This window comes from Aulonocara stuartgranti (assembly GCF_965226115.1).
Source record: "Aulonocara stuartgranti genome assembly, chromosome: 6".
In the NCBI taxonomy this organism is placed as follows: domain Eukaryota; kingdom Metazoa; phylum Chordata; class Actinopteri; order Cichliformes; family Cichlidae; genus Aulonocara; species Aulonocara stuartgranti.
In genome coordinates, this window is record NC_138944.1 from 42294569 (window position 1) to 42322152 (window position 27584).

Sequence of the window (27584 nt, forward strand, 5' to 3'; positions counted from 1 at the left end):
AGCCAATTAGCACCGAATGTGTGAGTAAACAACAAACCAATCAGGCGGCACGGAAGGCGGGCTAACATGTATGCAGAGCACTGACGCTCCATTAGCCCTACTCACCTCTCATCCTCTTCAGACCAGGAATTAAAAATCCAGCAGTTATAAAAACCCTGAAGCAAACAGGTGTCAGATTACAGAGCACATGGAAGAAGCCGAGGGAATTGATTTGTCCTTCATGTGTCTTTCACTATTTATTTCAACAAACAACATTAAACTTGCATAATAAGACAAGAATAAGTCAGTTTGGGTTCAATGTGTTTATTAAAAATATTACAAGCTACTAAACCACACAAAGACAACGGCAGGGTTTAGTCGCTGGAACATGGTTGCTGTTGTACAGATTTGTTTCTTCCTCTTTTCCTTTTCATATAAAACGCTGACGTAAAAAAACCCTGGTTTTGACTGCAGTTTGTTTGTGTCCTCCTCAGAGAGGATATCCACTCCACAAGCTGAAAGACAGAGAACACAATCGTCACTCAGCCAGTGAGCAAAAACAATGAAAGTACACTTGACAGTTCTCCAAGTGTTCCATCCATCAGTGATTGGCTTTGTAAGAAAACCTTAATCATGTTTAACTTGTTTTATGTGACATCTTCAAAATGAAGCTTTTTTATTCAAATCCATTAATATTATGTTATGAAAAATGCTGGCAGCTGCCAGTGCTGCCCTCCAGCCTCCTAGCAGATACGTCTATGGTATAAATGTGAAAATCTTAGGTGATTCTCAAAAAACTGCTGAAACGGACTTTGAAGATCAGGGAGATTCGAACTCATCCGGGATTTTTAGCAGATGCACGTGTATCTCCAGAGCCTACGTCACCTCGTTCTTGAGGTATTGTCCTCATGAAGAGGCTTTTACAGCTGAGGGGCACTTCTCTACATCTCCTTAGAGATAAAAAGAGAACATTTTTAACAAAAGAAACAATGTGACCTTTAATTTGCACACTATGTTTGTGTCTGTTACGAGGTGATGTGTCTGGAACCTGATGGCTTCATGAACCCTTCTGACACAAATCAGCTTTAAGCTGTCAACATCTGGGCTGTCACTCATCCTTCAGTAATGTTTATGACCCATCATGTTGTGGTCTTTTCAAATATTCTGGGGATACAAGTGTGTGTGTGTGGGTGTGTGTGTGTGTGTGTTACCCCAGGTTGTACTCTGGGTCGGCGTGGGTTTGTAGCAGCAGGTCTCTGATCTCCTCAGGTGGGTTCAGACCATGAAGCTTTGCTCTCTCCCACCTCTGCAGCCTGCTGATACCTGACACAGACACATCAGGATGAATCATTCAGTCACTTCAGTCTGTTTTACTGCTAGCAAAGAACGGACCCAAAACTAACGCAGTGCAGTGAGCATCAGGACAACAGGCGAGCACACACACACCTAGCAGGATTACTACGGCTTACATCACTCTGGTCACTCTGCGTTGCTGTGCTAATATGGCACAAAGCACTTGAACATCCCATTTTCTATTTGCACAATGTACATTTTCAGTTTTTTAATCTAAATGTACTTATTGTTTATAATGTTTTGCACAGTCGAGGATCAGCTCAGGACACGTTTCTGTGTCTGTGCACGTCTGTGGTCCTGCCTACAGACTCGTGGGGCAGTTGTCTTCTGCGGGCGGTCACGTCATTAACTGAAGTTGAGGCGTGGCTGCTTCGATCAGCAGGTGTGGAGGCACAGGTAGTAGTTGCTGTGTGAGTCTGCTCCAGAAAATGGAGTCCCTGAAGTAGACCTCCCCACCATGTTTTTAACTTTGGTGATTGAAATCCAAGAATCCAGTCTAATTAGCACAGATTACATTTAACACAAGCATTTTGTTAACCAAGCATCTTTTTGAAGCCATTCATCCAAATTTGTTTACATCTCACTAGATCAAAGCAACATGGTGGCAGCCAAAATGCTTAAGTTGAGAAACAAATGGACTGGTCTCACATACGGCCTCTCTGCTCCACTTATACAGACGTTTACCACGAGCCTGTCACATAAACTCACATTTTGTTCATGGTTTGTCCAACAGACAGACACACAGTCACACTGCAGTGGATGAATAGTGTGCAACTCCCTGCATGCTGATTCCTGCCTGCCCTGCTGAAACACCAGTGTCTGTCCACAGTGAACCAGGATTTACATTGGTGTGGAGAGAGTGGCGACCAAGAAATGAGCCCTAATCCCAAAACATCTTCAAGCTCGACTGAAATCTGTGGCTGTCAACATGAAAACATGCCTTGTGGAGAAAGGCTTCACAGTCACGGGATTTTTGGACTACCTCCAAATTCTTAACTTCACCTTAAATCAGCAGCTTGAAACTTGGACGCAACTGGGACTTCCAACAGTACAATGGTGCCAAACACACATTACAACTTTGTTTTGGAATACATAAAGCCCTGACCTCAACCCTACTGTAAATTCGTACACTACGCTTAAAACCCAGCTCCGTGCCAGAAAACCAACCAATTCAAATGAACTCAACCAATCCTACCAAGAAGAGTGGTAAAATGCCCAGCCACAATCGTGCCAGCAGGCTGACGATGACTACCAACTGCGTCTGGACGAGGTACGACTTCCTAAGAGAAATTCAACCAAATACTAGCAGGGTGTCCGTATATTTTTACCTGAAATCCCAAATAAATGGAAAACTTGCAGGGCAATAATTTCCAGAGGAGTTAGGGGGGTTATGACCCCCCCAATAATCAGACCCAGCCAATCAAACCCCCCCCCAATAAAATGATGAATTATCTTGCATAAATAGGCTGTTGATTTTCTTTACTCATTTCAGTTATTACCAGGAAAATAGCTGCATGTTTAATGATCTGGGAATTTACCCAGATTTATTTATTTATTCAGACAGAGCTCTTGACCGCCCCAAATGTTCAGCACAAAGTTACACCCATGAAAACTTGTATATCCAATTGTTGTTTTGAAGTTTATTAAAGGTGTAAGCAGTGTAATCATTCCACCTGGAAAAGGAACAGTTCAAAGGAATCAGCCCCAAATGATCATTTCACCTTTGGTCTTAATAAAGGTAAATAAACGTCTGACCACAGCTGCCCTGTTATAGTGATGACTGGGGTATGTCAGCGAGCGTAACAGATAAGGGGGATCGGGGTCATTTCCTGTTAATTAGGCCCATCAGTGTGCATTTTTGACAGGTTGCATGATGCTGCAGCACTAAGGTCTGATTCCACGATATCGCTCATTGTCTCCACTACAATCAGGCAAATTCATTACAAGCTGCAAGGTCAAACGTGTGTGAGTGTTGGACGTGTTTCCTCTCTTTGTTGTGATCGCTGTTGGAGTCGTAGTAAAAAAGTTACTGCACATGTTAACCAGAATCGTAACAGTAATGCAGCACGTTACTTAATTACACCCAGGAGAAAGACATTTGTTACACTACTCACTGCGTTACTTTCATGTTACTCTGTCTCATAATCATCATTTAACAATATAAACCTACAGGCTACCCCACACACCGACACACATCCCTGTCCCAACGAGGACACGCGTGATCGTTCTCTTAGTGTTTAGGTATGAACACAAAGCAAAGCTGGAAAGCAGCACAAAGAGACATTACAGCGACATTACTGTAGAACGCTGCAGACGACGGCTCACTTCATCACAGGGCCGGGCTTCACTCCGCTTTAACATCACTCTGGGTTCTTGGCTAGCTTAGCATTAGCATCCTGTCTGTGCAGGTGTTAACAACATGGTGCAGCTGATTCTGTCCAGGAGCAGTCTCCATTGTAGCATGGCACTCTCATCCTTTTGTGCAGTACAAATCGACACAGCCCCCACCGCAGGCCGAGCCATTATTCTCCTGCGAATCAAAATCAGCTGATCGCAGCGAGAGCGCAAGAAGCGATAAATGGGATCAGCTAACGATTCCAAGGAGCTGGACTGCTTCTCAATCTACCACAGCATGAATCTTACCTGTGCAGGGCCCAAAACTCCAGTCGAGGTCAAACTGTCGGAGCTTCTCCAGTTCCTCCTCTCTAACTCGGTCAGCCTCTGCTCACAGGAAGAAAGGGTCATGTGACAACAACACTCACATTAACATCAGGGTAAATATACTGGATGGATCTGCAATTTGGAACTTTCATAGAACACTCGTGCAGCAGGTTTTTGGACATGTTTAGACAGACAGGTAGATGTTCATGTGAGGGCAGTAAGCAAGCACTAAACTGATGAACCGAGGGTCACCGAGGGTCAGCATGAGATACATAATGACTATTTTTATTTGTGAATCATGGAAAGCTGCGTTTGCAGGGAATCTGTTTACAGTGACACCACAAAGAGTGCTGCTCTTCACCTTTCTGTGGGGAAGGAGGAGGAGTTGGGCTCTTCTCTCGCTTCCCTCCTTTTCTGGATCTCTTCACCACTTTGAACGAGTCCGTGATAAGTCTGCGCTTGGTTGTCATGGTGACCGATCCACAGCAGAAACACACCTGTGCAATGGGTTTTTGTTAAAAAGATGGAAGATTTCACATAAGAAACTCTCCTGCGAGCTCACCATCACTCCCTGATGTGATAAGGGCCGCCAAAGTGACGCATTCAACTGCCAGTCAGCTATCGAGCAACATTTTCTTCAAATGAAAAAGAAAACGCTCGAGCCTAATGACTGAATCCTATATCTATTCACAACCTAAGAGTCGTGTTAGTAGCTGCTGCCTCATCACGCTCACCTTTTGTGTCTAAAAGTCTTTTCAGGTTTTTCCAAAGCTGATTGTTGGTATTTAAGCAGTTGTAAACGAGTTCTTGGCCCATCATTTGTGAAACGTTTCTCTCATGAATGACATCAAGCTATTTGTAGACAGAAAGAACATCTCTGTCACGAGGTAGAAGCTCTGATCAGTTCTTGGCTATCCAACGTCTATATAGCTGAATTTATGTAAATGTAAATATTTATATTGTAAGTGGTCAGTAAGGACTCACTGATTATAATTATACCTGCAAACAGCTCATTCTTTATTACCACTGTTTCAATCAGGAATAATTACGCAGTAATAGCGAGTCACAAGATAAAACGGTTTAACCCACAGTTAGTGGGTGTATCACGGCTCACGTGTGTAATATGCCACATGTAAGCTTACATGTTGTATTAGCATGAAGCTGCAAAACCGACCGTTGATTTTTCTAAAACACATGAAGGCGATTATAAGCAAGCTCGTTAGTTTGGCCTTTGCCTCTAAATTCGACCGAAAAAGTGAACAATAATGATAATAATCATAATCATAACAATGACTCGTGTAGTTTTTGAACGCCTCTGACGTCACGCCCATGCAGTGACGTGTTGTGAAAAGTAGAAACGGGGACCACAGGTACGCCGCACAGGACTCACGCATTGACCAGCTATTACAGGTTTACTACCACCTGCCGATGACATCACTCCGTTTAGTTTCAGACCACTTCACTGATTTCAAGAACACGGAAGAGTCACAGTGTCCCTACTTTTCCACATCCACGGGCGCAGGAAATACGGTTCGCCGTGAAAAACACGTTCGTGTTTCACCGTCAATCTAAGGTCCAGCTTCACGTTTTAGCCGCACATCCTTCTGTGACCCAGCCTATTTATTTACGTGCGCTGTGATGGACATTTGTTTTGGGCTGTATCTTTTCACTTAGCCTAATAAATCATGTTGAGCTGTAGAGTGCACCCTGGCCTTCTCCTGTGACACGTCGTGTGTTTGGGCGGCCCCTGTCAGCCCCACAGAGGCAGGAAGACCCGAGTGTCCTTTGAACTTACCTTGTTGTTTAAGCGATAACAGCTGTTTGAAACAGATCAGCGCTTTCTCTTCTCTCAGGCTGCAGCACTTTCTTCTTCTCCCATCGTCACTGCGCTACACTGAGCCGGGGTCACTCCTTTGCTGCCACCTGTTGTTTGCTCTGCGTACTGCAGATCAGTGTGTTAAAGCGATGGGAATTCCGGATCTATTTAGAGAACCGGCTCGTTCGGCTCAGTTCACTACAAAGAGTCGACTCTCTCTCTCTCTCTCTCTCTCTCTCTCTCTCTCTCTCTCTCTCTCTCTCTCTATATATATATATATATATATATATATATATACATATATAAAGCTCTGACTTGTATTATGAGTATGATCCACATCAGCCAGGCCGCTTTGCTAGCTAAAACACTGGTGTCGGCACATAAGAACGCTGTCATAGCCTGTCAACAACGTTGATTAGCTGCGTATATACGAATGTGAATCGCATCATTGGCTGGACTATGGGATAAGGTGGCATCGTTCTAATCCCATACAGGAGCAGCCAGTCACTTACTGATTAACACTGCAAAACAGAATTATTGAAGTTTTAATTTAATTTCAATTCAGGTTAGATTTTTCTTGTGCGCAAAGCAGATTTTCTGTGCGCAGAGACCGTGCCAGCAGTGCGCAATTGCGCACGTGCGCAGCTTAGAGGGAACATTGCTCCCAACCAGGGTTTTAATATTTTTGCATTTTTCATTAGTTTTTATTTTTATTTAGTTTTGACTTCAGATTTTCAATTTTATATCAGTTTTAATTAGTTTTTACCAATTGTTTGCTAGTTTAGTTTAGTTTTTATTTTTTTGAAAATCCTTAGTTTCAGTTTAGTTTTGATTAGTTTCAGTTATAGTTTTAGTTGTGTTTGCAATAATTAAGTGTAACAAAATCCCAGTTTCATCATATCAGTCATGCTCTTCTGCTTATCCTCGGGTATGTTACTATTCCAGCTACCATACCCTACACCCTGGACAGGTTGCCTGTCTGTCGCAGGGCTAACACGCAGAGACAGACAACTCACATTCCCACCTATGGGTTCTTTAAATAAATAAATAAAGGCAGATGAACAACCATTGATACCAGGCAACTATAAAATGTATATCTTGGCCCCAATGAGACTATTAACTCTTGCAGCACCAGGTGTTCGTAATTTTGGTTCAAGTGAATTGATAAACTTTTTGAAGGCAATTGACTCACACAGTTATGTAGATGTCCCCGTCCTGTTGTCTCGGGATGCATCACGCTGCCTTGCCTGGGGTTAGCTTCTGTTTCTGGGGATGAGGGTTGAGTGTGCTCCCTTACCTTCTCAAGGTAAGCTAGGTTAGCCTTCTTGTGTGAGCTTTTCAAGTGCACTTTAAGGTTTGTGGGATTTTTTTCCCTTTAGAAATGTTCCTCATAATTTGTCTCTTTCCACTACAAGACACTTGCTTTATCCAAAACACAGTCATATTCAAAGTAATCCCAAATTGGACTCTGGCGCTTTCTCCCGACTTTTCCTGACATGATTCTGCGCGTGGACGGAGCAGCAACACAGACGACTCGACTAACGTGCTGCCACCTGCTGGCACAATGAGACAGCAAGAAAAAAATCTGGAAACTAAACTTCATTTTCACCCTTGACTATTGTAGGACACGCACACATCAATGAAAACTAAACACATTTTTGCTATAAATTCAGTTAACTTTAGTTAGTTTTGTGAACACTCATTACAGTTTTAGTTAGTTTTCCTTTTTTTGTTTTTATTTTTATTTCCATTAACGAAAATGTTTTTCACTTCTAGTTTTCGTTATTTCGTTAGTTTTCGTTAACGTTAATAACCTTGCTCCCAACCGACTCTTCGGGTTGTTTTGTTGCTATAATTAATTTATTATCAACAACAGTATACAATTCTAATTACTAATGTAAAAAAAAAAAAACCTTGTGGTTTTATTGTTTATACATGAATACATGCGGTGGCCCCTAGAGACAAAGCACATACAAACTCCAAAACATGTACAAATTCTAAAGCACAAACAGAGCTACCTAGATCACTTAAATTACACAATTGAAAGCATATGTGTATTGTTTGTGTATTTATACACAAACACTCATATATATATTCAAATAATTTTTAAAAAAAGTTCATTTACCTGTTACTACCACACACCAAATCCGGCCATTGGTACTTCCTGGCTTGTGTTGGCACTAGGTAACAAAAGCTCACCACTGCGCCCGAGCATCCTGGAGCACTTCTGTTGTGTTTTGGAGTTTGTACGTGTTTTTCAACTTTGTATGTGCTTTGTCTCTAGGGTACCGTAAATATACTTTTATTTATTCACTCCACATAAAATGTAATAAATAAATCATATAATACAAAAACTATTTACATTTCAACTTTTAACTATTTAAATTTTCAGCTTTTTCCTTTTAAATAAATTTAAAGTGAAACAACACAAAACACTGCAAACCACAACACAATTAAATATAAATTAAAATATGAAAACAAAAAGAAGATGCACATTCTCTGTCATATGGACCTGCATGAATAAACTTTCTGAATCCTTTATCATCTGCAACTGAAAATAGTTGTGGATGATTACTATACCTTTCTAATGTAACATTGTTGTCCCTGGCTCTCTCTCTCTCCCTCCCTCCCGCTCTGTTCCTGTGCTACTGCAAGTGTAACTACCGCCCCTCCCCCCTCTTCCCAACACAAAGCACACGGCTCGCATGCAGAGCGAAGCAGAAAAAAGTGCGAGAGAGAGAGAGAGAGAGAGAGAGAGAGAGAGAGAGAGAGAGAGAGGAGAGACAGAGAAAAAAACATGGCTCCCAATAAGGCTCGCATCATTCACTTCAAAGAGCCGGCTCTAAGAGCCGTTTCGTTTAGACCAACACATCACAAGTTTTCCGCTGTATCCATGCAGGGTACGTGTTTCCGGCTACTGTGGAGGTCGCAATATGGCGCTCCACAGTGGCTGCAGCCAGACCCTTATCAAAAAAAGTGTGAGAGAGAGGGTGAGAGAAAGAAAAAAATACATGGCTCCCAATAAGGAACCGACTCGCGTCATTCACTTCAAAGAGTCGGCTCTAGTATCCGTTTCGTTTGCGACCGACACATCACTAGCGTGTTAAGAGTACACTTGTAAATATGATCAAATCTTTGTTTCACTCAGTTTATCCGGGAGAAGAAATCCATTATACCAGATTTAGCTACCTCATTTCCATCTGCAGTCTCCGGGCAGGTCAAGCAACAAATATAAATACACAAAATTACAATATATGGCCTGTATTTGTATAATATAAAGAAATCAGTTATATGAACAGAAATGGGATTGACACTTCCAACATAATACCGCAGACAGCCCAGTTAAAACCACTTTAAAACCACATAGACTGTAATGCAGCCCCATGTATCAATTACTATTTGGTTAAAGGCTGAGCAGACCAACTGGCAGGGATCCTCACCAGGCTGTCCACCCTCTCCCTCACTCATGCCACCGTTCCCACCTGTGTGAAGGCCTTCACCATCATTCTCACCCCTAAAAAGACTGGCATAGACGGCCTTATTAACTAAAGACCTATAGCCCTCACGTCTGTAGTCAGGAAGTGTTTTGAGCGGATAGTGTCTTAGCACATCAGAGACTGCCTACCTACTGCCTCCCTCAACCCCACAGATTTCATTCAGCAGACAGATGCCTCTGGAGTAGGCACAGGAGCAGTACTGCTGCAGGAGAGAGAGTCTCGATAATCCACTGTGGAAAAGGAGTGTCTTGCAATGAAGTGGGTGGTGGAGTCACTGAGACACTATCCCCTAAGCAGACATTTCATCCCGGAGACAGACCACAGCCCTCCAGTGTCTACACAAGATGAAAGAGACCAACATGCATGTTGCAACCCTACGATTTCACAGCATTAAAAAAACAAGGAAACACATTTGTGGGTTAGTGATTCCTTATTATGTTCATTAGGTAGTATTTGATTCACTGCTCGTGCAAGGTGAAGAGACAGGGGGACTGGCCATCCTACCTGTGTCAGGAAAAAGAACCTGAGTTAGAGCTGATAGAGCGGATCTTGCAGAGTCATGTGAGAAAGAGTGGAATAAAAGAAAGCTTATTCGGGTCCCTGATTAAACAAAAAGACAGATTTGGAAAGTCGAGTAAAGCTTTCAGAAATGATAAATATCCTTCAAAAGTTCTTTGACTAAAATCTCTGAGCCAGTGTTGTGGGAAAGGCAATTGTCAGTCTCAGTGAGCTTTGTCTCTGTTTCTGCTAACTCTGGTTAAAAGTGCCACAAAAAAGCTTCCAAATGAATATGAACATTTATTCAGACACTGAACTGGTCTCATCAATCTTTCATTCAGAGCCCTAACTGCACTGATTATAGGGGTGTGGTATAATCTAGGAATAACTTTAAGAATAATTCTTATCATCATAATCAGAATTTTCATAATTTCTTTGCTCCGTTGGGAAACTCACCAATTCCAGATGTCATCACATCAATGAAAAACAAAAGACTGGACTTAAGTCCTTATTTGGACCCCCATTAGCTCCAAGACTGATTACAATGTTTCCAGTGCTTCAGTCACATGGAAGCATGGAAGTGATGTTTTCAATGAAAATGATAGTTCTGGTGTTGAGCATTAAGCTAATGAAAGCAGCAACCTCTCACTGTCTCTGAGCATAAATCAGAAAATCAATACAAATCTGTTCTGTGGTATTTACTGCTCTGCGCCTGTAATCCATCCAGCCTGACACATCACTTACACATAATCTCATCTAAGGTGCAGAAGAGAGAAGTGCTGTCTCTCCTTTGTGGCTTATACAGTAAAATGCAGGAAAAACATGTGAGAGACACATTCTGTGGAAATGAATGTTGAGTTTTTTGTGCCATGATGTAATAATGAGCTTCACAGCTTAAAGTGGAACCAGGCTCTGTCTGTGCTGTCCGTGCTTTTAGCGATGTTGCTCCCTTTTCTCTTTGTGTAATACTACACCGTTGCTTAGCACATCTTCTTGATTTTTTATATATGTACGCATATGCTCAAACTAAATGATCAATCAGTATGTGCACTGTTGGCTCTTTAGAGGGCTGCATGCAAGGCTCTCTGCTTTGGTTGCACACCCATAATCCTTCACTCTGCCTAACCCAAGTCAGATCCCAATGGACACAATTATGGTGCCATGAAGTCCACTGTAGGTGGGACAAACCAAAGAGCATGATCATAAGCCTTCTCCAAATTTACACATTTAGAGTAATTGGGTAGACTGCCTCATTTTTATGGCTGTCAAACATAAAGAGATAATAGTAAACCTTAACACGGTTATTTTAAGTGTAGGAAATGCACATTTGTTTTTTCCTGTTTACACCAACAATCCTCTCAAAGATGTAAATGGACTGATTCTCATATCAGTACTCAGAGCACTCTTCCCACGCAGAGCTGCGTTGAATCTAATGTTCAAACACTAACACAGGACCTCCCCTATCCCGAGCTACAGCCACCTCGTGTGAAATCCTTTGACCCTTTTAGACAGTTTGGACATAAGGGATGAGCAATCACTATATGATCAGATAACCATGAGAAACACAAAGAGATTCTGTCAGTATAAAGTTATCAAAGACAATATTTTATGCTCGTGACTAAATAACAGTACAGTATTCTCAGGTTTAATCTGCATAATGGATGAGGGTTGAAGTTCTGCTAGTAATTGTGACGGGTTCCAGTTATAGACTCCAGGAAATTAGTCTAATATCCATGAAGTCAGGAATACATGGACATGTGGGTGTGACTGTGCACTTGCATCAGAAATTCAAAGGTCGTCCGCCTGACTGGAAACGAAGCAGCTTTCTACAGTTTTTCTTTGACATTTGTGTAAACCACCTCTCCATCCACATCGTGATCTTTTTGATCTTTTTATAACCAGTCGCTCAGCCCCACGACGCTCTACACTAATTCAGCCTTCAGTGCTTCTGCAGCTTTTTGCTTCGTGTCCAGTGTCAGACCATTATCGACTCCTAGTAAGTGACTGCTTTGTAATGGAGGCATTCAGTGAGTTTCAATGGCATTACATAAGCAGCTATTAAATTAGTGGGAAATACTATCTCCTGGATGTGGTTTGTGGTGTGTATCTGGATGTGGAGACTGATCCACAAGCTTGAAAGTAGCCTCTCATACAAAATGACTTCTGCTCTCTTCGCTTTGGTGAGCCTTTGACATAATGGACATCACAAACCTTGCATTGTTAAATATTTATTAGGGAATTAGTCAGTGCTGTCCTGCACTGGCTCTGTAAGTGAAGTCATATTATGAAGTTGAAATGATTCAGTTTGCATTCGATGTTTTCGTGGTTAGGGTACGGTGCCAGCTATGAGAGTGTGTAATAAACAGCCATCAGCATGTTAAAGCTTTACAGTCAATGATGCAAACAGAAATAAATCAGCTGTTGTATTTTGTTGTATTTCCATTCTTTTCATTTTCTTTGTTGTAAAGCACTTTGTGATTTTTATCTGCGAAAAGCGCTATATAAAAAAATTTTACTTACTGACTGACTGCAACTGTTTGAAAGGAAAATAGGCCCCTTTCTAACAGTTTTAAACTGGTTCACTTGCACTGGTTTCCAGTAAATAGGTGTGTTAGTAATAACAGGCTTTACTCATCTGGTTTCCCTGTTTGTACGTCTTGGTCTCAATGTTAGCTACTTCTGGTTTTATTTAATGATGATAATGTACACTTTATTGATCCCGGTGGGGAAATTCCTCTCTGCATTTAACCCATTCACTCAGTGAAGCAGTGGGCAGCCTTTGGGTGCCCAGGGAGCGGTGTGTAGGGACGTTACCTTGCTCAGGGGTACCTCAGCTAGTTTATATTGTCTCTTCTCTCTGGGTACTCTGGCTTCTTTCCACAGTCCAAAGACATGGAGTCCATGGTGTTAGGTTAATTAGTGATTCTAAATTGTCCATGGGCGTGATGTGACTGCGAACGGTTGCCTGTCTCTCTTTGTTACCCTATCACTCAGAAAAATTATGGTTCTTAAATGGTTCTTCAGATGTCTTCATGGTTCTTTAAAGAACCATCATACGTCAAAGAACCTTTTTATTTTGTGGATGGTTCTTCAGCTATTACAAATGGTTCTTTAAAGAACAAAAGGTTCTTCATCCTTAGCTATCTAAGTTTGATGGTGTAAATGGCATAAATATTTAGGTAGGGGTAGGGGGGGGGGGGGGGGGCACACACACACACACCCCTAACCCCGCAAACCCATTATGAATATGGTGAGTTAACAAACAGTAGACACAATACACACATTCAAATACTGTACTTTAGTTTTAAATTTTAATAAGGTATTACTATTTTCTACTCCAAGGCATTACTTTTGAGATTATTATATATTTTTGAAAATATAGCATAATATCCTTGAATCGCTACCTTATCGTGGTGGAGGGGTTTGTGTGTCCCAGGGATCCCAGGGGCTATGTTGTCTGGGGGCTTTTGCCCCCTGGTAGGGTCTCCCATGGCAAATTGGTCCTGGGTGAGGGACCAGACAAAGAGCGACCATATGTTCTGGACACTTGGGTAAAGAGAGGGGCTGAGCTGTCAACTGATCACCACCTGGTGGTGAGTTGGATCAGGTGGCGGGGGAGGACGCTGGACAGACCTGGTGCACCTAAACGCGTAGTGAGGGTGTGCTGGGAACGTCTAGCAGAGGGGCCCCAGTCTGCGAGATCTTCAACGCACACCTCCGGCAGAGCTTCAACAGCATTCCGAGGGAGACTGGGGACATTGAGTCCAAATGGACCATGTTCAGCGTCTCCATTGCCGAAGCTGCTGCATTGAGCTGCGGCCGCAAGGTGGTTGGTGCCTGCCGTGGTGGTAATCCCCGAACCAAATGGTGGACACCAGAGGTGAAGGGAGCCACCAGGCTGAAGTAGGAGTCCTATCGCGCTTGGTTAGCCCGTGGGACTCCGGAGGCAGCCGACAGGTATTGACAGGCCAAGCGGAATGTGGCTCGGGCAGTGGCTGAAGCAAAAACTCGGGTGTGGGAGGAATTCGGAGAGGCCATGGAAAAAGACTTTCGGACTGGCTCGAAGAGATTCTGGCAAACCGTCAGGCGTCTCAGGAGAGGAAAGCGGTGCTCTACCTGCACTGTGTATAGTGCTGGCGGAGCGCTGTTCATAATTTTTATGGAGAGGATTTCTAGGCGCAGCCAAGTGGCGGAGGGCTTTCACTTTGGTGGCCTCAGAATCTCATCTCTGATTTTTGCGGATGATGTGGTTCTGTTGGCTTCATCGGGTGAGGGACTCCAGCTCGCACTGGAATGGTTCGCAGCCGAGTGTGAAGCAGCGGGAATGAGGATCAGCACCTCCAAATCTGAGGCCATGGTTCTCAGCCGGAAAAGGGTGGAGTGCCCACTCCGGGTCGGGGATGAGTTCCTGCCCCAAGTGGAGGAGTTCAAGTATCTCGGGGTCTTGTTCGCGAGTGATGGGAGAAGGGAGCCGGAGATCAACAGACGGATTGGGGCTGCAGCTGCAGTAATGCAGACGCTGCACCGGTCCGTCGTGGTGAAGAGGGAGCTGAGTGTAAAAGCGAAGCTCTCAATTTACCGGTCGATCTACGTCCCTACCCTCACCTATGGCCACGAGCTGTGGGTAGTGACCGAAAGAACGAGATCGCGGATACAAGCGGCAGAAATGAGCTTCCTCCGAAGGGTGGCTGGCCTCTCCCTTAGAGATAGGGTGAGAAGTTCGGCCATCCGGGAGGGGCTCAGAGTAGAGCAGCTGCTGCTCCACATCGAAAGGAGCCAGCTGAGGTGGTTCGGGCATCTGACAAGGATGCCCCCTGGGCGCCTCCTGGGTGAGCTGTTCCAGGCATGTCCCACCCGGGGGAGGCCCCGGGGCAGACCCAGGACAAGCTGGAGAGATTATATCTCTCGGCTGGCCTGGGAACGCCTTGGTGTTCCCCCGGATAAGCTGGAGGTGGTGGCTGGGGAGAGGGAGGTCTGGGCCTCTTTGCTTAGGCTGCTGCCCCGGTGACCCGGCCTCGGATAAAGCGGATGAAGATGGATGGATGGATGGATAGCATAATGATAATACTAGTTATTGTAAACTTCACGTACATAACCTAATGTCAGCTAGACCGAAATTAAAATTTAATATATTGTTAAAGTCACTAAAATGGCGCCTGAAGCCTGTTGTGGCGTGAGCTCTGTGTCTGCTCTAGAAACTCTGAAATTCTGTAGATCTGAGCCATACATTAAATACTCACATGAACCTGCACTTTGAATTCTGTATGAGCTGTATAAAATACAGCTATGCATAAGTGTTTTGAATGAATAATTAGATTAGATAACTCTTTATTGTCTAATATAGAAATGAATAGAAATGTGACATGAGAAGGTGTGTCTTTGACTGTACCTGCATAACTTATTTTTGGACTAGTTGGCAAGTTATGCTCTGGTCATTTGATGTTTCCAAGCTAATGTTCTTTTGTAATATAGTTAAATTTTCTTTGTATATTTCATTTATCCACCATCATACATCATACATACAAGCTAAGAAGAGGTCGTTATACTAACAAGAGGTATCAACGCTGGGCCAAAGTTCAGCACATGGTTAAAGTTTGTAATCCAGCCAGGGTGTAAATATCACTCAGCAGCCAGAGCTGAAGCAGGTAGCATCAACACATAAATCTACTCTACCCGGCTTAAATCACAAGAGCACCTCTGACCAAAAAGCTGTAGATTTTTCTTGTTTGCACAAATTAATCCAGATTCACATTAATTGTGTTCACAGCTCCAACAAAATGAGGAAGAGGAGGGGGAGAAACACAATTAGGTTGAATTACAATTGGATGGAAGGCGAGGACAAGGACAAGGAAGCTTAGGATGAGGAGGAAGAGAAGCAGCAGGAGCATCTTTAGGGATCCCTATGATGTCATTGAGGTTTGTTTCATTAATATGGTCCTCTCACAAAGAGAGATGACTTGTTTTAGTTCACCTACTTCCTGTATTAAATAGTGATGTGCAAAATGTTGTGAAAAACCATGGAGCAGGTACGTATAGTGCATCTGCAGGTAAATGAACATCAAATCTCTAAGACAGACTGAAATCTGTATATTTATCACCCTTATGATAAAACCCATGTCAGCCATTGGTTTATGGACTTTGTATTTTGAAGCCTCAACATTTGCTTTATTGCTGTTGCTATGTTGGGACCATATTAGGATGAGGGATCAGGATCTGGAGTCATGCAAACTATTGTTTCATTTAGTGTGTATCCATAAGATTCGTACAGCAGATCCAAGTTGTGCCTTGAAAACAGGAAAGTCGTCTGCATAGAGGAGAACTGTAATAGCAGGCTTGTACAAAGTGAGGCTTTGTGCACTCGTTTTACTTCTGTCACCCTGTTTTGATGCAGAATTCATTTGAAATCAGGCAAGAACTGGACTTATTTTTTTATGTGTTCTTGTGAATTGATTGTGTATCGCATATGTTTGATTTGACTTTCTGCAAGGCAACAGTCGTCCGCTGGCCAAAAAAGTTTTCCAAATACCTCCACGTGATCTAGCCTGGATTTAGAAAAGAATAGCAAAAAACATCTGCACCTCCTGCTTCAGATGCAATTTGTGTTTCTGTGTTCAGAGGCAGCGGCGAGAGGGGAGACCTCGGCTCATCCAGCTGGAGAGCCTGACCAGGAGGAGTCGAACATTAACTCAGCTCTTCCAGGGCACCCTGCAGACTCGGCTGTTGGCATCGGCGAGGGATGACGTGAACGCCAAACTGGAGTCCATCACAGGTCAACTGCAGGTATGCGAGTCAGACCTTCTGAGGAGGGTTTCACTTTTCTCTCTTCTTTATAATTGACTCTTTTCTCTCTCTTTCAGCTCCTTGTCTCAGAGTGGGAGGGATTTGAAGCACAAAGGGAGGAACTTGTCGTTTGGTTGGCTGATATGGATGTCCGCCTGAGTGAGGTTGACCAGCTGACAGGAAACACCTGTGAAAAACTGAAACAACTGCAGGTGTGGGCTTGTTTTGATATGACATATATTTGATATGATACATACGTCAGAGACATTGTCCTAAACTGGACTAACAAAGGACCATGAGTACAACATGAAACGTACATTACATAGCATAAGGCTGAAGTTCATTGATCATTTTAATCATAAACTTGTTGTTGAAATGTTTTTACTGAACATGCAAACATCTGCTGATGAAAATGTGTTGATTTATTGGTCTGTTATGAAGCTATTGCTATTTCTAATGTGTTTTTATCACTTTCTGATGTTTTATTAATTAAACAATATATGCATTAATTGTTGTGTTATCTGTAGATATAGTATTTATATATATTTATTTATAGTATAGCAAATATATTTAATTATTACTGTTTAAAACACTAATATGTGACATGTATTAGTAGTGATGTTGTGCTGAGGGTTAAAATGCCTTTTTGTCTTTTGGTAACTGCAAAATGACAATAAACCATTAATATGTCTATGCTGTGCTCGTATTTATTTTTACCCTACTCAAATTCAATTTATGATACATTTTATTTTGAAAGATTTAAAATGTTTTTTAAAGAACCATTTGAAGGATCTTTTTAAAAATGGTCCCCACTGTCTTCCTGTCAGTTATTTTCAAGCTTTACTCTTCCCCCCATAACTGATGTATCTAATCTCATTAAAAAAATCTAAGTCATCAACCTGTCAACTTGACCCTCTCCCTACTGTGTTAGTTAAAGCCTGTCTTCCCTCGTTAGCTCCTCTCATAACCAATATTATTCATTCCTCCCTGAACACTGGACTTGTTCCTGAAGCACTGAAAAAGGCTTCTGTTATCCTAACTCTCAAAAAGCCTGGTGCAGACCCCAATAACTTTGATCATCTTCGCCCAATATCAAATCTCCCCTTCATTTCAAAAATTCTTGAAAAAGTTGTCGCCGCCCAGCTTCATTTACATCTCAGTGACCATAATCTCTATGAACGATTTCAATCTGGTTTCTGCCCCAATCACAGCACAGAAACTGCTTTGTTAAGGATTACCAATGACCTTCTGATGGCAGCTGATTCTGGTCTCCTATCCATCCTCATCCTTCTTGATCTTAGTGCGGCGTTTGATACCATTTCTCACAATATTCTCCTGAACCGGTTAGCTTCCATTGGTATTAGTCACACCCCCCTTGCCTGGTTTACCTCATATCTCTCAGACTGCACTCAGTTTATCCAATTTAAATCCCATTCTTCAACTCTCTATCCTGTGTCTGCTGGTGTGCCCCAGGGTTCAGTATTGGGACCTCTTTTATTCATTACTTACATGCTCCCTCTTGGTTATATATTCCGAAAATATAATATAAATTTTCACTGTTATGCTGATGACACCCAGCTCTACATTTCTTCTAAACCCAGTTCATCCCTCCCACCTTCCTCCCTCTCAAACTGTCTTATTGAGATTAGACCCTGGTTCTCCTCCAATTTCCTCAAACTCAACAGTAATAAAACTGAAGTTTTACTTGTTGGTTCACCATCTATCTTATCCAAATCCCACAGTTTTTCCATTAACATTGAAAATTCTCCCACCCTTCCCTCCCCTCAGGTTAAGAGTTTGGGTGTCATACTTGATAATACTCTTTCATTCCAGTCTCACATTAATTACATAACCCGTCTGCTTACTTCCACTTACGTAATATTAACCGACTCCGCCCCTTCCTTCCTCCCCATGCTGCTGCCGTCCTTGTCCATAGTCTTATTACGTCCCGTATTGATTACTGCAATTCCCTCCTATTTGGTCTCCCTAAAAAGTCCCTTCATAAACTCCAACTTCTTCAAAATTCTGCAGCTCGGGTCATAACTTGCACTCCGTTAAGTGTTCATATTCCCCCAGTTCTTCAGCAGCTTCACTGGTTGTCCGTAGAAGCCAGGATAAACTTTAAAATCTTACTTCTTACATACAAGTGTCTCCATAAATCTGCTCCTTCATATTTGTGTGACCTGCTCCATATCACCACTGTTTCCCGCCCTCTTAGATCATCATCTGCTATTCATCTTACTGTTCCATCCTCACATCTCATCACTGTGGGGAGCAGAGCTTTCAGTCGCTCTGCTCCTCGGCTCTGGAACTCTCTTCCTCCTGTACTAAGAAATATTGACTCCCTCTTCACATTTAAGACACAGCTCAAAGCACATCTGTTTGAACTGGTTTATTTGCTTTAATGCTGATTTTATCTGTTGTCACGCTCTGTTTTGTAATTTTAACTTATTTTATGTATTTTATGACTATTGTTCCTTTTATTAATTGTGTTTTTTGTAAGGTGACCTTGGGTTTCTGAAAGGTGCCCTCAAATAAAATGTATTATTATTATAATTATTACTATTTAACTAGATTTGTCTCATTACAATCAAAAACTCATATTCAGTTTGACATATGTTCCCACATGTTTGCTGTTCCTGCTGAAATGAAGGTAAAAACAATAATAACATTTATCTAAGTAATGAAACTGGACACATTTTCTCAGTAATAGGATTAAAACCTTTTACAACATCACAATTTGATTCACACAGAAAATGTCCATCGTGCTCTGAGCAGAGACAGGAAGAGAGAGAGAGAGAGAGAGAGCGAGAGAGACAGAGCGAGAGAGAGCGAGAGAGAGAGAGAGAGAGAGAGAGGAAACGAGATTGGTATTTTGCATGAAGAGAGGAGTAATGGCATAGAAAGGCGCTGCTAAATGTGCTGCTCGTACTAATAACTCATTTTTCACGACACATGAAGCCTGAAGTAACGAGTGAAGAGGAGCAGCTGAAATTAAAAGTGACTGAGCTCCTTCACACAGTGATGAGCTGCAGCTCCTGCGTTCTGTCTTGGATCTAAATCTGTCGCTATCTTTCCTATTTTCAGATCATCTGGAGTCAACTTCCAGCTTTTTTTATTTCGATTCTTCACACAGTGGAATTATTTTTCTAACAAAGGCTTGTCAAGCACAAATACTGCCAGGATGTGGTCTTGCATCACAGACTTCTTCACCTATGAAACCACTAAGTCGGTGGTTGTGAAAAGTTGGACTATTGGAATCATCAACCGTGTTGTCCAGCTCCTCATCATCACTTACTTCATTGGGTGAGTGTTTGCTTGGACTTGGACAGTACCGACATTTATCTGGTTGAATAAAACATCATAACACAAACATGTATTTTAAAGGCTTTGCTGTTCAGTGTTCTGGATTAGTTGTTACATTAGGAAGGTTTAATTCTTCACTTTATTACTTTATATTTTATTATCTTTATAAAGCCACAGTTGTGTTGGTTAAATACATCGTTCATGTTTTACATAAAACCTCTTTGTTACTAGGAAAAGTAACCCATTCACTCAGCTGTAAAAGAAAGCTAACGAAGCATGCTTAAATCATCCAAGTAAGGAAACCCCAGAAAGTTGATTTGGCTCATTTGAACGTAGCATTTTGAATGGTCATGATCATGAAACTGAGCTCACGAGCCATTGTTAGTCAGTGTACTAGGTTTGGTCTTCATACAGATGTACTGTAAATCTAACAAACCTTCATGTATTACTACAGTTTGTGGCTCTGAGAGTTAGTGTCTCAGTCCGAGTACTTAGGAATTACAACTGATTACTCGCTCTAATTTAAACGTCAGCAACTGGTGAAAAAATTGAAATTGAAACTTGATCCTTTTCGTCATTTGAGGCAAGAAAGATGTGATTTGTATGCATGCATGCTCTGCTTATGCTGGATTCTGTTCATCGTGAGCTTCCTTACACACTCTAAACCTCTTACTGTCGGGTTGGGTGGTTATGTCGTAGACTCAACCTCTGGTATGTTCTTATTTATCAGGCTATTCTTATTTACAAACTAGCACCCATCAAAAAAGTATGGGAAGCTACTGTTTTGGGTGCCAAGAATTGTTCTTCTTTCTCAGAGATTCACAGTAAATTTGGAAAAAGAGCATGCAGCTCCTTCCTCCTGGAATCAGCTGGGGAACCAACTGGTCTCACTCAATGAATTTAAAGTAAATGTAAACAACTTGAATGCAGTTAATTCAGGCTCTTTGACTGTGCTTTACTGTTGTATGGATATGCATGCTCTATTAGTTTATGCAACGCATGATTGTCCTGCTGTCCGTCTTGGCCAGGTAAAAGAGATTTTTAATGTGAAGAGTTTGTCGTTTTCCTGTTTTCATAAAGGTAAAAATAATAATAGCAATACTGTGGAGAACAGTCAGAATTGTTCTTTTGGTCCATAGCTGATGAAAAATGGAAATAGCTTCTTGGTCTGAAAGTACCTTGAACATGAATTATTTGTAGTAGCCAGCAGGGGGCAGAATCCTCTGGTTCTGAAAAGACTTGTACATATTTTCCTGTGACTGTAGAGGTCAACAAACAGGATTGTCCAGTCCCACTGGCTAATGTCTTGCAATTAAGAAGTAATTAGCCTCTGAGCATGTGGTGTCCACACTTACCCTGCCTTTTTTTAATCACAGTCTCCAACACTGAGGTGCTGATGTGAACATTCTGAGCTTAGCTTCCTCACTAATGCTTTTCCAACCAGTTACTGTGAGAAGCCACTTTTTTTATGCCCAATTTCTGTTGGAGTCTCTGTCATGCTGGAAGCTAGCCATGTTTCCTCCTTCAAGCACAGGCCGGGGAGGACTGGTGGCAGCTATCTTTTACTCCAGCTCATGAAATCACCAAAGACCCAGACAGGAAGCAGGAGTTTACATTTGGAAGCTTGACTCTAAGCCTCGAATACACTAATTAAAAAACTCTAAAAATAGTTTTGTTTGTTGCTTTCTGTTGTTTATCCCCTTTAATCAGAGTTTCTATTTGAATTCTCTTTTACCTGATTTAATGCTCATTTCAGATAAAATAATTATAGTGGGTGATTAAATTTTCGTATAGGTACTGAAATCAACAGCCTAAACACTGCATTTAATCTATTATTAGACCCAGTTGGCTTTAATCACACTCTGGGCCTCATTCTGACACAAGGCATAGGAAATGGACATTAGTGAATACTGTTTAATGTCTGGTCTTTTCTTAATAAAGTTTACATGTGCAAAAATGGACTACAAGAAAAAAAAAGAGAACCTCAAATCAGAAGTGCTTGACTTCCTTGTACAACTTACAGACACGGGCCTTAAAGCAGATAGCTCTAGAGAGCAAATGGCATCTCACTAATTTAGAAATTCGTTTTTTCTTTCTTTTTAAGGCCATCAGTGAAGATAGGACTTATTTATCACTGAGTGAAGTAAATGAGTACATCTCCAGGTTTCTCGTCAGAGCTGTAACCAGGCTGATGAAAACTCAGAGCGCTGTTCAGCCCAGCATTCCTTTATCCTTAAACAGTAACCACTCCATCAATTTCTTCACAGATAACATTTTAACCATTAAAGAAAGAAATATTGATGACCATCTCACAGACATTATGTCCAAAACTTTCATTACTACTGATATTTATTTAGACTCGTTTTCTTAGATTGTTTGAGTAATTTGATTACTTCCTCCAACATATCTTTTAGACCCCATTCCTACAAGACTGCTCAAAGACATCCCACCATTAACTAATCCCTTTATCTTAAATATGATCAAAATATCTTTACTCCCTAACTTCTCTTAATATCACGTGACCAGCTGTCTTATATATCTCTGACCTTCCTTTTATCAATTGTTGAACGAGTAGTTGTAAAACAACTGTTCATCTGTAGATATATGGTTTTGTTGAAGTCAGTCAGAGCTCATCACAGCACAGAAACAGCACTAGTGAAAATACTGAATAATCGTACGGCCTCTGACAGTGGACTCATGCCTGTGCATGTCCTGGTAGACCATCGCTGATCTCAACATTGTACTGCACAGATTAGAACATGCCGTGGGTATGAAGGCCACTGCAGTGGTTTGAATCATGTCTATGTAACAGACTCCAGTGTGTTTATGTAAATGTCTTCTTCACATACCGAGGTTAATTATGGAGTTCCACAGGGTTCTGTGCTGAGACCAGTTGTCTGGCCATCGTGGCTCAAGAGTTGGGAGTTCGCCTTGTAATCGGAAGGTTCTCGACAGTCTCGGTCGTTGTGTCCTTGGGCAAGACACTTCACCTGTTGCCTACTGGTGGTGGTCAGAGGGCCCAGTGGCGCCAGTGTCCGGCAGCCTCGCCTCTGTCAGTGCGCCCTAGGGTGGCTGTGGCTACAATGTAGCTTGCCATCACCAGTGTGTGAATGTGTGTGTGAATGGGTGGATGACTGGATGTGTAAAGCGCTTTGGGGTCCTTAGGGACTAGAAAAGCGCTATATAAATACAGGCCATATTTACATTATTTTACATTATTACTGCTATGCAGATGATACTCAGCTTTATCTGTACATGAAGCCATATGAGACACACCGATTAGTTAAACTACAGAAAAAAACACTAATAGATGAAGAAAACTGAACTGAATTGTTTATGCTAGCGATTCCTTCTTAGACTTAGTCTCTCCTGCACCGATTGGCACATAGGATAACTAATGACTTCCAACGACTCCGGTCATTTGTGGTTAGCTCAGCTTCCCAGATGATGCCAACAATGTTCAGATCTTTAATGTCTTCACTTCAGTCTACGACATGGTTGCTCAGTAGCCACTGATGCCTGTCCCAAACCCAGAGGTTAGAAGGAATGGGCATGCACCCTGTAAAAAGTTATCTTGCTACAGAATCAGCTCATGATATCTCGATGTTAGGGATTAGTAGACTCCATTTCTAATTTGATATTAGCTGCTGCTGTTGACTGAAGCCAAAACTGAGCATGAGTATCACGTTCTGTTTTTATTTATTTATTTAACATAACACAAAAGGTTTTTAACCTCCTAAGACCCCAACTCTTCCATGACATGTATTTTTAATTTCTCTTTGATATTTGGACATATTTGGGCCCAATGAATGTAAAAACAAAGAATTACCAGATTCTTTTTTAACCTTATTTTTGTTTTTAAGAAAAATAAGAGCCACATATGAGGATATTCGTTTTAAATTTTGATAGAACAGTAGCAGTATAATGTCCTCGTAAGTGGATGTCAGGCCCATGTAGAGCAAAATTGAGTATTTTAGCCTAAAACCCCCAAAATGTGATGTCCACATATGTGGACGCCAGGTCCTAGGAGGTTAAGCGATGAAAAGGCCTGTACAAAGCATTTCAGAGGGTCGCCAGATTTTTTTTAAAGTTGAAAAATTCCAAACTCTCAGGTGACGTCTTGCAGTTCTGTAAGTAGAACATGCAATAAGTCCAAATGGCTTTGTTGGGAACGGACGCCCATAAACCATCCGTTCTAACATGCAGTCAAAACTGTGAAAGGGTTCATTTTAGACCTAAACAAGATGTTTTATTAAACTGACAGTTTTGCTGCACACACCACAGCAAACAAGCACCAAAGGTAAGAATCCAATAAACCTGAATACTTAGTGAACTCTGTCAGAAAACATGGTTTCCATTGGTAGTATGAATCCTGTTCTCCTGGCTGAAGTCTCACATTTAACAACTTCTGTTTCTTAATGTGGATTTTTGATCTTTATACTGCCTCACTAGAGGCTAAATCACACTGAGAATAATGAGAATAATATGAGAGTAATCACACTTGTCTGCTCTGCAAATTCTCATAGTGACTTCTCAATAGGTCATTCATTTCATTATTTATTTCCAATCAAAAGACCTCAACTCTTAATTATTCTGAAAAGAAAACTCTGAGCTAATGATCACAGATTAGCAGATCTAACTGAATTCCTTTGTAGTGTCTTACAGCGAGCATTTTCAGTGCACTATCCCTGATTGTAGCTAGTGGCAAGAAGGGTTGTTTTTTTAAGTATAATGATGCTTATGATTACATTTTGGCATGCGTCACTCTCTATGTAATGTTTCAGATGGGTGTTTCTCACTGAGAAGGCCTACCAGATTAGAGACACGGCGATTGAATCCTCTGTGATGACCAAGGTCAAAGGCTTTGGAATCTACAATAACAAGGTTATGGATGTAGCAGACTACGTCACTCCTACACAGGTGTGTGTGTATGGACGAATGTAAGGACTGACTGAGTGAAGATGAGATACTGACAGACTGCATTTGTATCTCCTGCAGGGAGCTTCGGTGTTCTGCATCATCACTAAACTGATTACTACAGAGAACCAAGTCCAAGGATACTGTCCTGACGTAAGTCATCATCACCACGACTAACAGATCATCACTCAGTCCTGGGGCTCATTTACTTTACAGATACACAAAGCCAATGTTGGCTACGTGCTAGTTGTAAACACAATGCTTTCCCTTTTGGAAAAAGCAATAGTATCTCACCCTGTACAAAAAAGGACAGCGCTCCATTACTTTAACCAGCTGCTGTGATGTGATATAAAGATATAAAGGAATTTGCTGCATTTCTAACTGAAGTCACGATAAAATATGACTCCTTTCTTATTGTTGGGGATTTTAATATTCATGTGTGCTGTCCAGATAAGCCCATGGTTAAAGACTTTTTGAATCTTACTGATTCTTTTAATTTAGTTCGATGTGTGTCTGCACCCACGCAACAGTGTGGCCACACTCTCGATCTGGTTTTAGCCTACTCATTGCCTGTTTTTAATCTGAAAGTCTCCGATCCTGTTTTCTCTGATCATATGCCGGTTCTGTTTGACATCTCTTTATCTAGAAATGAATTCAGGGGGCTTGTCCCTGCAAAGACATCTCGTTTGTTAAATTCTTCCACGGCAGCACGGTTCTCCACCTACTATAATCAGTTCTCCATTCCTGAGACACTCCAATACGTAGAGGAACTCAGTTTTTGGTTTCATACCACTTGTCAGACTGTCTTGGATATTGTTGCTCCTCTAAAAATTAAGCATCCTAAGACAAAGCTTGAACCCTGGTTGAACGATGAAACCCGTGCTGCGAGGCGTGAATGTCGTAGGGCTGAGCGGAGATGGAAAAAAGATAACTTACAGGTCTCTTTACAAAGTTTAAGAGAGTGCTGGGCCTTATATCAGCTTACAATAAAAGAAGCAAAGCGGAAACACTTTGCAAACATTATTATGGTGAATTATCAGAAACCACACATATTGTTTAAGTCAATTGAGACTATTTTAAGCTCTCCCTCTGCTCTTAGTTTTGAGCCTTCACTTGAAATGTGTGAAAGGTTTCTGCACTTCTTTATAAACAAGGTAGCCTCAGCTAGGGCGCAGATTATTTTGCCCACATCTGACCCTTCTGATCTTCCAGTTTGCTCAGCTGTCTTTCAACAGTTTGAGTCGGTTACTCTTGCTCAGCTACAGGAGGTGGTAGTTCATTTAAAGCCTGTAGGCTCACCTTATGATCCTATCCCTCCCCTTTTTCTGAAAGAAGTTTTTTCTACCATAGGTCCAACCATTTTAACCATTTTAAATAGCAGCCTTACTTCAGGTGTGGTTCCAAAGAATTTCAAAGATGCAATTGTGCAACCACTTCTTAAGAAACCTGGGCTAGATACAAACGCTGTTGAGAATTTTAGACCAATATCTAAGCTGCCCTTTTTATCTAAAGTCTTGGAAAAAATTGTATATGACCAATTGATCTCATACTTGAATGCACAAAATGTTCAGGAGATTTTTCAATCTGGTTTTAAAGCAATGCATAGCACTGAATCAGCACTTTTAAGAATTTTTAATGATATATTTTTATCATATGATTCTGGTGAAAGTGTCATTCTTATTTTACTCGATTTAACTGCTGCATTTGACACTGTAGACCATGAAATTTTAATCTCACGTTTGGAGCAGTGGGTCGGTATAACAGGTGTGGCTCTGAAATGGTTCAGGTCTTACTTAACAAACCGAACCTTTTCAGTTTGCTTAGGAAACTGTGAGTCCTCCCGAGCTCCGTTGTCTCATGGAGTACCACAGGGTTCCATTCTGGGCCCTATCCTGTTGTCACTTTATTTACTTCCATTGGGCTCAATTTTTAGAAAACACAGACTCTCGTTTCACTGTTATGCAGATGACTGCCAGATTTATGTTCCTCTTAAAAAGAAAGATGGGTCGTCTGTAAATCGTTTACAAACATGTCTGGAGGACGTCAAGTCGTGGTTGGCACTAAACTTTCTTTGTTTTAATGGTTCTAAAACTGAAGTAATGGTGTTCAGACCTGCCTCCACTGCTGTTCCGTGTGTTGATTTGCAATCCCTGAAATCATTCTGTAAACCAGAGATTGTTAATCTGGGTTTTAAAATGGATCCTGAGCTTAAGCTTGAAAGCCAGATTGGGTTGGTTGTAAGGTCTAGTTTCTTTCATCTGAGGCAACTGGCCAAAATTAAGCACTTTCTTACGAGACAGCAATTTGAAACAGTAATCCACGCTTTTGTAACCGTTCGGCTGGATTACTGTAATTCTCTTTATTTTGGGGTGAGTCGGTCTTCTGTTTTTCGACTGCAGTTAGTCCAGAATGCTGCTGCACGCCTTTTAACTGGCACTCATAGATACGAGCATATCACCCCAGTTTTATATTCACTTCATTGGCTGCCCGTGCATTTTAGGATCCATTTTAAGATGCTTTTATTTGTTTTTAAATGTTTGTCCAATGCTGCCCCTGTGTACCTCTCTGAGCTTCTTCATCCATACATACCTTCCCGGTCCCTCAGGTCGGCAGACCATCTCCTCCTGAGTGTGCCCAGGACTAATCGTAAGCTCAGAGGGGATCGGGCGTTTGCTGTGGCAGCACCAAAATTGTGGAATGAGTTGCCTTTACATGTTAGACAGGCACCTTCCTTATCTGTTTTTAAATCACGTCTTAAAACATATTTATTTACCTTG

The 27584-nt window shown here is 41.6% G+C and overlaps 4 protein-coding genes across 4 annotated transcripts in view; 3 read left to right on the plus strand and 1 right to left on the minus strand.

Moving 5' to 3' along the window:
- Positions 1 to 27584, plus strand: part of LOC309708778 (uncharacterized protein) — a gene marked incomplete at its 5' end in the record, with an annotated part of 172405 nt that overhangs the window by 73147 nt on the left and 71674 nt on the right. The gene's annotated exons all lie outside the window — the stretch shown is intronic.
- On the minus strand, positions 288 to 5915 carry pold4 (DNA polymerase delta 4, accessory subunit). The gene is made up of 5 exons (XM_082536842.1): positions 5789 to 5915; positions 4355 to 4490; positions 3976 to 4053; positions 1191 to 1302; positions 288 to 494 (listed from the first exon to the last, which is right to left on the minus strand). Exons 2-5 carry the CDS (start codon positions 4461 to 4463, stop codon positions 470 to 472), a joined length of 324 nt encoding a protein of 107 aa, XP_082392968.1. The 5' UTR covers positions 4464 to 4490; positions 5789 to 5915; the 3' UTR covers positions 288 to 469.
- LOC309707734 (uncharacterized protein) lies at positions 15283 to 17041 on the plus strand. Its single transcript, XM_082535222.1, has 3 exons — positions 15283 to 15720; positions 16420 to 16584; positions 16662 to 17041. Exons 1-3 carry the CDS (start codon positions 15664 to 15666, stop codon positions 16827 to 16829), a joined length of 390 nt encoding a protein of 129 aa, XP_082391348.1. The 5' UTR covers positions 15283 to 15663; the 3' UTR covers positions 16830 to 17041.
- The window catches only part of p2rx3b (purinergic receptor P2X, ligand-gated ion channel, 3b), a gene marked incomplete at its 5' end in the record, with an annotated part of 37928 nt that continues 30112 nt past the window's right edge, over positions 19769 to 27584 (plus strand). Inside the window, 3 exons of the mRNA XM_082536915.1 lie at positions 19769 to 19890; positions 24675 to 24810; positions 24889 to 24960. Of these exons, the coding sequence (XP_082393041.1) occupies positions 19769 to 19890; positions 24675 to 24810; positions 24889 to 24960 (330 nt within the window). The remainder of the gene's footprint in view (positions 19891 to 24674; positions 24811 to 24888; positions 24961 to 27584) is intronic.